At 35.5% G+C, this 10,794-nt stretch overlaps 1 protein-coding gene across 14 annotated transcripts in view; it reads right to left on the bottom strand.

The window, feature by feature from the left end:
• Window positions 1–995: 995 nt before the first annotated feature.
• CSNK1G3 (casein kinase 1 gamma 3) overlaps window positions 996–10,794 on the bottom strand; it is a 109,393-nt gene continuing 99,594 nt past the window's right edge. For 10 of the 14 annotated variants that reach the window (XM_084881822.1, XM_084881832.1, XM_084881830.1 and 7 more), the window contains one exon: window positions 996–3,646. In XM_084881822.1, the coding sequence (XP_084737948.1) occupies window positions 3,592–3,646 (55 nt within the window). In that variant the 3' untranslated portion in view covers window positions 996–3,591. The remainder of the gene's footprint in view (window positions 3,647–10,794) is intronic. The other 4 variants (XM_084881831.1, XM_084881835.1, XM_084881823.1 and 1 more) reach the window with 1 other exon arrangement.

Genomic DNA, 10,794 nt, shown 5'->3' with positions numbered 1-10,794 from the left:
TAACACTCCTTCTATAGCATTTCTCAGTCCAATGTGTCTTCTGAAAGGGGAAGAACAGCTTTCCTTTGGCAATAATAATTGGCTCAGGGATGAGTACTTCATAACTGTAATTTTGCTACTGTTATGAATCATAATGTAAAGATCTGTGTTTTCCAATGGTCTTGGGTGAACCTGCTAGCAGTTTTCAACCTGTGGGTCACTGCTATAGAGCCTAAGACCACTGAAAAACAGATATTTACATTACAATTAATAACAGTAGCAAAATTAGTTATGAAGTAGCAACAAAAATAATTTTATGGTTGGGGGTCACCACATGAGGTACTGTATTAAAGGGTCACAGCATTAGAAAGGTTGAGAACCACTGAACTATGCAATCATTCAGACTTAACCCCCACCTTAAATCAGATTCTCCTAGACAGGGCCTTTTAACCATCACCCTTCATGTCCAGATCTTCTCACTGTTCCTAAAGCTAGTGCTCAGCATGTGTTACTTTGCCTTATCTTGACTGGTAGCATCTTCCAGTAAACAGAGCACCATTAACTCCACTTTGTGAAACGCCTTAAAGCTCACAGAACAACGATAAGCTGTGAGATATATGCCCCCCACCCAGGATGGCAAAGTTTTTCACCTAAAGTTGGAGTAATAGTTTCATTTATGTGAACATAATAGTAGAACTTCATTCTTAAACAGGAATAAAATGACTCCGTTTCTTTCCCTTGGTTTACTAGTGGCATTCACTTTAATTAATTGCTCCATTAAGTAGTTCATAGAAGTGTAAAAAAAAATTGTTTCAACTTTCATTAAAGAAAACTTAGATACTTCCTGGTATGTGCTCTTTACAGGGGTTTCAAACAAAGCAAAACAAAACCAAAAGCAAATTCCTATAGCTCTGTTTCTCCCATATGCTAAACTCAGTGAACTGGATTTTAAAAATTCCTATTTCAAATTAAGTGAGTGGCATCATCTTACCCATGATGAGAGGAAAGGGTTAAGAGCAAGTTTAAAAAAACTACCTTTATTTTTTATTTCATTTTCAGTTACATACTTTTAAACAGGGATGTGTTTCATTATTCAGACATTCAGGCAATGTTGACTCATTAGTGTTGACAGAAAAGAAGCATAAAAATGCAAAACGTTGTTGGCTTAACCTGAACATACCTGCATTACCTATTACTGACCAGTCTGTGCTGCCAACTTGGCATTAAAATGGAGCAATTAAAAATATTGCTAGAAAGCAAATGTGTACACACTGGTCTTTGCAGCAAATAAGGGTATTTATACTTTAAAATATTTTAAGTCCATAATTGGATTAATATACACACCTTCTTATGTATAAGGAGTTCAGATCATATAAACACTATACAGTCCAAAAACCCTACTAAGAATAAAACTAAATAGGCTTATGATAAGAAATACAGATATCGCATGTATTTACAAGTATCAGAGACACACATATTTGGTCAAATACTGTAAAGAAAGAAGTGGTTTCACATTATAATGGCCAAAACATCCATCTACTTAGCTCAAAGCAAACAAAAATAACAACTCGGTATGTGACTCCTGCAGTTTAAAGACACCATGATGGTATACAGATAGATAGGATGGAAACTGATGACCAAATTATACAGCAAATGTTTCCTAGGCTGAGTCTAGGTCTTTAAAATCAAGAACTTAAAAAGATCTTCATAGGATTCAGAGCAACAATGATAAACAATGTCCAGATTTGCGGTATTCATATGGGTGCCTAATTCATCAAAAACAATGCATTGAACTTTTGGCTAACGAGAAAAATAAATTACAAAGTACAATTAAATCCCTGTAAATGCAATAATGAAGTCAAAAATGTAGATTTATTTACTTTAATTACACATTTTAAATGTTACCTTGAGACAATAAAAATAAATAAGCGTGCCTGGAGGCTCGCACTTAAAGACAAAGAAGGGGCCGCAAGGAAGCAGGAAGTAACAATTTGATAAACAAAAAATGAATATGAGATCTGAACAACATAATTCTTCCTAGCCGTCTTTTTGTTTTAAATCTCCTTGAAAATCTTGGCTGGAAGGATGTGACAAAAGAATACCTGCCTTTGTGGCTTAAAACAAAGCATACTTGAAAAAATGGAATGGGTTTCCTTTTTTTTACAGAACCGTAACTTTGTTCATATGCAGGCACTTTAACAGACTATGGAGGCAAAGCACCTGACCGATCCTGTCCAAACTAGTTTTCAATCATCAAAATGAGGCTAAAAAGTCAGAAAACTCCAGAGAGCCAGCAAAGTGGAATACAAGACACTAATGTGCACAGAGGGCAATAAAGTGACCCAGTTTTTATTGCTGGGGATCTTTTTTTTTTTTTTATCAAAAAGCAAATAATTAACAAACAGACACCATTGAGTGGCACATTCAAAGTTTTCTGCTTAAGGGAGAATGTAATCATTCAGCGGTGGGTTTCACTGGGATCCCCTTGACTTCAACATTATACATTGCAATGAGATTCACATTTATTTCTTCTCCTTAGTGTATTTAAAAACAAAACAAAACAAACAAAAAAAAACTCCCACATAATCTCATTTCTCAAAGTATTCATCTCTTGCTGTCTAACACACATTATCTGGAAGCATAAAGTTACATTATACAAATGTTGCACTTTTTAAAATAAGTGCTTTCTGCCACTTCAGCAACACTGTACTTCACATAGTGGTGCCACAAAAGCAAAGCTCAACTCTACCTTGGCCGGGTAGCTCAGCTGGTTAGAGCATTGTCACAATATGCCACGGTTGCAGGTTCGACCCCCAGTCAGGGCACAAACAAGAATCAACCAATGAATGCATAAATAAGTGGAACAAGTCAATGTTTCTTTCTCCCTCCCCCCTCTCTCTCTCTCTCTCTCAGAGCAATAAATAATTTTTAACAATAAAAAAAAAAGCAGAACTCGTATTTACCACATTATTTGTTATTCATTTTACCACTACCACCTGCCAAACCCATAGAGCTTTTTCCTCAGTACCTCTGGGCAGTGACTGTACCATGATTTCAGAGCGAATTTTAGTATGACTCACAAATAGCAGTACCATCAGTAATGCTGATATCAATGCAGATGTCACACCAACAATGAACTTCTCAAGAAATAACTTCTTTAAATATTTGGGCACTCCATTTCCTTTGTTGTGTTATCCATTGGGGAGAAAATTCCTGTTTGGTTATGCTCTTATAGGAGTTGTAAAAGACCAGATCAGGTATGTAACTGGTTGACATTTAAGATACTGTACTGCTTTCCGTGGCAGGAGGAGAGCTTCTGAAAATGTCCTCTAAGAGTGTTTTTACCAATCCTATCTCATTGGTCCATTCCATTCACTGATGGGCAAAGCACTCATGTTTTGACAAAACTTTAAAGCTTCCATAAAAGTTAAATTAGAAAAAAAAAAAAAATGTGAATGTAAGACAACCACACAATGAAGTATGAAAGTATGACATTTTTGTTTCTAAGAGTGAGTCCTTGAAAACATATGTGGTCACTACACGAGATGATTTTCATCACAAGACAGAAGATGAACACGCAAGTAACTCCCCCTGATCTGCCTGTGTCCAGAGTCACTTGTGGCGCTGTATGGTTTTCCTTTTCCTTCGCTTGAAAAAACAGCAGCACCTGCAGATGGAAGGAAACACTTTTTAAATATAAAAATACTAAAATGTCACAAAGTAAGGCTGACTCTAATCATATGAATTTAAATGGTCCTAAAAAGCAACAGGCTAGTGCAAGGTTAACAGGGAACATGCCAGTGAAGCACAGATATTAGTGAACTATGGCAGAATTATTGCTGCTGTTTTATCAGCGTGCCTTTTAGAAAGAGCAAGACAACCTAAGCAACAGCAAAAGGAGTCACTAAGCTGAAAGGCTTTGTACAAAGACCAATTGGGAGCAAAGGGGTTCTGAATCCTAACTGGCCCACTGTAGTAGTATTTTAGATACTCATTAATCTCTGGCTTTGGCATGCTTTTATACAACTCATCTTGTGGATTCTCTCCCTTTCTTCCTGGTATTTATATATGATTGTTGAAATCGTTGTTAAAAAAACAATAATGATAATATTGGGGATTTTGTTTTCACTAAGAATTTGTTTCAATTGCAAAAAAGAAAAAGGAAAAATCTAAAATACGCTCTTCAGCAAACATTTTCCATCACACAAACTGGAAGAGAGAAAACACAAAGTAGAGTAAGAATGTCACTGGCACTTTTAAATTTTTTAAGGGTTAAAGAAGGTCAAATGTATCGTGTTATTTTAATTTAGGTAAGAATTATAGTCAACATTTAAAATATCACAATCAATGTGATTCAGTTTTGTATTTGAAAAATTTTTCAGTTTTGTAGTATATGAAGGAAATATTGTACTGTTTTTTATTCCTAGGCTAAAAAAATCTACAGATGATCCCTGAGAGAACTACCTTTGCTGATGGTAAATTTTCCTAGTCATGAGATGAAACACATGCAACCCATGTCAGGAAATACTAGGCTGGTAGGAACTGAAGGTCCATGAGAATGAGAATCACTGGTCAGCAATCAACATTGCTGTACACACATATATGTGTGTGTGTGTGTGTGTGTGTGTGTGTGTGTGTGTGTGTATATATATATATATATATATATATATATATATATATATATATATCTCACATATACATGAATATATGTACACACATATATATTGTGTCCTCAAAAGTGTATACACAAACTTTGAGCATTTATAAAAACAGTGTTTATTAAAATACATTTCATTTTCAATACTGAGCTATCGGCTGGTAAAGTGTGTGTATACACACACACACTCATATCCCCAAAAAGTCTGGCATTCCTTTCAAATAAAGGTCTAGTTTTTCTCTCCCACACTTAAAAAAAATATTCAATCTATCCAATCTATGGGAATATAAAGATGATAGGCACTACATAAAAAGGGGCTCCTTTTGTTTCACCACTGAAGTCGTGTGTGTGTGTGTGTGTGTGTGTGTGTGTAAATGTGTAAATCACATTTTGTAATAAAATCACAGGTATATACGTGGTGATTCCATCAGCAAAATGCTGCCAATTCAAAGCTACATTATGGTGACCTTACAAAGATATTCCCATAATTCTTACCAGGCCCCTTTCCTAAAGGGATATTAACTCAACATTTTCAATCTACACATAACAGAGACCAGGTAGCTTCACCTGTCCTACTTGGCAAAAGATTATGGAAGATGAAGTAACTGCTAGGTAACTTTTATATTTTTTTGGTGAAATAAATGTAAACAGAAATCCACCCTATCCAGTTAAATTATACAATATCTCTACCCACATCATAAAAATTAATTTCAGAAGAGGGTGTATGAGAGGTCATGACTTGATTCCTGGTCAGGTCACATGCCCAGGTTAGGGCTTGATTCCCAGTAGGCAGCATGAAGGAGAAAGCCAATCAATGATTTGCATTATTGATGTTTCTATCTCTCTCTCTCCCTCTCCCTTCCTCTCTGAAATCAATAAAAATATATATTATAAAAAATGTTTAAAAATTAATTTCAGACTCTTTATTGTGAAATATGTCATGATTATGAAATCACTATGGGGCACAATCACCCAACAACACATAATGACTAGACCACATATGTCAAACACAAGGCCCGCGGGCCAAATCCAGCCCGCCAGGCCTTGCAATGTGGCCCGCACCGCTCTGTCATCACTGCACTCCGCTGTCAGTTTATGACATTGTCAGTTTATGACTGTTCAGTAAACCATTCGGCCCGAGATTTAGGCTGGATTTTAGATTTTGGCCCCTTCTCTGATTGAGTTCGAAACCCCTAGACTAGACTGTAAAATGTGAATAATTCAATATTGTATTGTATGTATCAATTGGTAAAGATTCAACTCTTTACCAACAACAAATATGTGCACTCATCAATCTTTATGAATTTTACTTTTATTGAAGTGAAATAAATTACCCAATCAAGGGCCTTAGAGAGAGCTATCACCATAAAAGAAGAATCTGGGTACATTAAATTTTTCATGGACTTAGAAAAATAAGTCAAATTTATTTGTAACTGTTAGCTACCTAAAACCTTCTCAAATTAATTATATAAATTTTCAAAAATAAAAAGCAAAACAAAAAATTATTCAAGTCAAATTATTCTCTATAAAATAAAAATCATTACTGCAAAAAGAACCTTTCAATTAAAAAGTTAAGAGTCAGAACATGTCCGTACTGTAAAAATCAAAACATTAAAAATTTGGTAGTTAGAAGAAACAAACCAAATATTTAGGATATTAAAGAAGTGAATCCTTGAAAACATATGTGGTCACTACACGAGATGATTTTCATCACAAGACAGAAGAGCCCAGGATTGGTCAGATTTCAATGGAAATTCATTCATTGTTTTATAAAGTCTGCTAATAATGTTCACTGTTTCTAAATACTGTCACTGGCTACTGAAATTCCAAAATACATTCTTTTAAAAAAAATTCCACTAAAAAGTGCCTTAAGACTTTTGGAATAGGGAACTTGATGTAATACATGTTTTAACGAGTAAGTCCAAGTCATAGATTTCCATGCTTGTGTTATCAATTCACCTTGCTTGCTTTATTTTCCCAGTACTATAATCTCCTTTCAGTTCTGAGAATGGAGTTCTTCCTACCTCTTAACTATCCTTTCCTTCAACTGTGTGAGAATTATTGATCACAAACAAAATTTCCCAAATTTATTTCAGATTAAATAAGATTTTCAAATTAATTATAATTGTACAGAATTTTAAATTCAAAAGCAAAATAAAGAAGACATCTATTTTTGGGAAAGAAATCCCACTAGAGTATACCCTTGAAATAGATTTACAAAAGTAAAGCTGGTATGCCATTAAACTTATAACCACCAGAGGTCAGCATTGCTTTATATGATATGAATACATTCCAAATAGAAACAAAACAGAATTTAAAAAAAATTGCTATTTAACTGGTGGCTGATTTCTTAAAGATATTACCAAAACAACTTAATTTATAGCCTTTGTGATTAAAAAGTTAGGTATCATCTCAATTATCTCTTGTCCCTGAGCACTGAACCTAAAACACACTTTGTTTCCATACCATCACTCTATCACATGACTGTTTTATTTTCCTGTCAGTACTTAGTGGTAATAACCTAAATGTATCTCATGTCTTTATTATCTGCATCCACATCGATGTAAGCTTCATAAGATCTTGCTCACAGATACATCTCACAAATGGGCACAAAATTGCTACTCATTAAATATTACTGAATAAATAAAGGATATGCCTCATAAACACAACTCCTAGAATAAGAATCTGGTCAATTATACAGCATGTTCTAAAGCTATAGTTTTCACCCATGGGCTGCGTACCCCAGTGAGAACTCATACAATGCAGATTTTAGTGCCTGTGGATGTTTTTCTGGGAAAAGAATGGCCTGCACCATATTCTTAAAGGAGTCTGAATTTCAAGAAGCACTGCTCTCTAGATGCAACTGCCCAGACCCCACTCCTGCTTCTCCAGTTCCAATGAGGCCTTGGCCTTGGTGCTCGGGGCTGACCACTGGAGATACTGAGTGGACACCATGCCACCAGTTCACGAGTGCAGGCAAAGGAGTAAAAAGAGACAATGTTATTTTAACACGTGGTACAGTGGAAAGGGGGGAAATAGTTATTGGTAATAACAGCTGTAAATAATAACAGATTCTAGGATTTAGCACATACATTAGTTCTCACAGATGATGTGAGCAAGTCATTTTTATCAATAAATTCAATTATCTGTTCTTAGAAAATTTACACCTTTAAAATGTTAAAGTATCTTTTCTGTCCTTGCTGCTCAGTGACTACAATTTCTTATACATTAGTTCATACCTCACTTGTAGTCTCTTAGGATCTAGATTACAGATAACACCTAAGAGAAGCTGATTAAGCTAACCAGATATTTAAATCACGTTCTGTCAATGCTTCCCTTTTTCTTGGCTCTTTCTTGATTATTCCTTATGCAGTTTCCGTAAGACAGTATACTCTCACAAATCAGATTCAGACACAATAATTAGGTAGCCAATCTAAAAGCTTTGAAGTCACATCTTTACTCTTAAATCCTTTGGAATAAATGTTAAGTCCTGCTCCCAATGGATTCAAAGGTTGTTGCTTTAAATATTGTTTGGGTAGGAAACAGGGACTATCATGATTCAAAGTCCTAAAATATGTAGAAAACATACTGGAAGGGCCAAGGCTTTGCTACTGACATTACACCACCATTTCCTATTTAGTCATTGCCTTTTCCTTCATCTAGAATTGGACTTGTTTTCTTAGATTATGTCATATACTTCTTTCTCACAGATATACCCAGAAAGTGAAGCATGTTTCTCTGTTTGGATGTCAAGTTCTTATCAGTCCCTCCTACAGTGATTCACTGGCTCATCCTTTGACTGAGAGACTGTTGGCAACCTACCATAGTTAGGATGCTGGAACCTAACTTCTGCTCATTGGGCAGAGCTGATGAGAAGACAGAAAATACCCTTTATAGCATGATTCCTTGACAAAGGACATTTCCCCTAAAATATATATCTGATACATTTTAATATCTCTGGATCTCTTGATTTTTAAATTATAAACTGTTTAGCCATGAAGAGTTTAGATCAGAGAGCAAGACCACCCACCAACTATACTAACTAGAAACCCGCACACCTATCCTCATCTTTAATTTCTTCCTCTCCATCCACATGCAATTAGTCCCTCAAGTCCAAAAATGACTTTCAAAAATGTCCCACTCTCTTATGCTGGCTTAGTTTGGAACACTGTGTCCCCATCATTGCTAAGAGCCTTTGAACGGACTTCCCAGTCTAAGTCTCCATCTCTCCATTATGCCATCTAAGGAGTATAGTTGTGAGTACACAAGACAGAGTTCATTCTTGTATTATTATTAATTACTATACTATTTTCCATACAAACATCTGTAAGCCTACTTTTGCCCACCATATATGGCACCCTTTCCTCTGAAATCTCAGCAATGTCTCTACAGAATCTATGGCAGTAAGTCCGCACAACTCTTAAATTTTGTTCCAACCTATTTTCACTCTCCTCTCAGTCTCATCATTCATGAGGCTTCCTTTCCAGGCAGCCTACACTGTGCAAGAAAGGAAGGTTTTCTACAATCTGCTGAATCCCAGGAAGTGACATAAGCCTCAAAACTGTTGCCAAAAATTATTTCCTAAGGTTCAATCTGATTATACTATTTCTTAGCTTAAAAGGCACAGCTTTCATTGCTGTGCTGAGAAAGATAATGTTCAATTATTTATTTATTTATTTATTTTTTACCTGGTCACTAAGTCCCTTTGAGACTGGACACTTAGCTTGTCCATTCCAGTTCCCATTAAAGCACTCACACATTATATAGCCTCATGGGTTACTCCTTGCTCAACCTCTTCTCTCTGACTACCACCCATCAACTTTGCCAAACCATACTTTAAAAATAAAAAAAATAAAAATAAATAAATAAATAAATATATATATATATATATATATATATATATATATATATATATATATAAATAATTTGTTTTTTACTTTTTTACAGAGAGGAAGGGAAAGGGAAAGAGTTAGAAACATTGATGAGACAGAAGCATTGATCAGCTGACTCCTGCACACTCCCTTACTGGGGATGTGCCTGCAACCAAAGTACATGCCCTTGTCCGCAATCAAGCCTGGGACCCTTCAGTCCCCTGGCCGACGCTCTATCCAATGAGCCAGATCGGCTAGGGCCATACTTATCTTTGAGAACCAGTACAAGTATATCTTTACCACTGAAGACCTCTCCATCTTCCCAGCTAGAAGTGAGTACCCCAGTCTCTGAACTTCAACAACACTATATCCTACATAGTGCTAATTCTGCAACCCCTGTACTAGACCAATGATTCTCAATGATGGCTGTTCCTTAGAATTAGTTTAGAAGTTTTTTAAAAATACTAGTAACCAGACCCCACCACAGAGCAATTAAATGAGAAATGCTGATAATGCAGCCTAAGTACTATCTGATTGTTAAAACTCCTCAGAAGACTGTGAGATGAAGCCAGAGTACAGAACCACCATGTAAAAGTAATTGGGATAGTTCTATCTTCTCTAATGGAGGCCTTGATTTCTCCTCAAAATCATATTACCAAACACACAATAACTGCTCAATAATGTTAGAAAGGGAAAAGAAAGAGGAACAAAGAAAAAGATTATTTCATACTGCTTAAAAATTTGACAACTAAACTAAAGGAAGCCTTGTTTTGATTTCTGGAAGGAATGATGAGAGTGCTATTCTTTATGTTACCTGCCTTGAAAAAAATTCTCAGTAAAAAAGGCAAAACCTTGTTACTAATGAAGAATTCACTTTATATCAAGTAGAACAGAATACTTTCTATCATTCAGAAACCATATATTTATCCCATGAGGTACTATTCTAGGAAACATGAGACTCATTCTAATTAACGGGATGCAATGAGAGGATCTCTGTCAATCACAGGTAAGAAGAAAGAGAGGAAGTCAGAAACAAATTCTGAAAAATAAGTCTAAGTAAGTTCCTTCACCAATAATAAAATGGTGAAAGAGAGAAGCACACGTTGCAATTTAGAAAAAGAAATCATGTCTGAATCACAGACTAATAATATGAGGAATGCAATCATAAACTTGTAGAAATGTAAGGATAACCCTCATAAAAGGAAAGGCAAAGGTTTATGTGTTTAGTTTTCAACTAGTGAAGGGTTAGGAAAGTTCTAAAGCTTTCTGTAACCTATCTGGAATAAA

Source organism: Pipistrellus hanaki (assembly GCF_964339955.1).
Source record: "Pipistrellus hanaki genome assembly, chromosome: 4".
NCBI lineage: Eukaryota > Metazoa > Chordata > Mammalia > Chiroptera > Vespertilionidae > Pipistrellus > Pipistrellus hanaki.
Note: the sequence above shows the minus strand (reverse complement) of the source record. Positions and strands in the feature narration are given on the sequence as shown.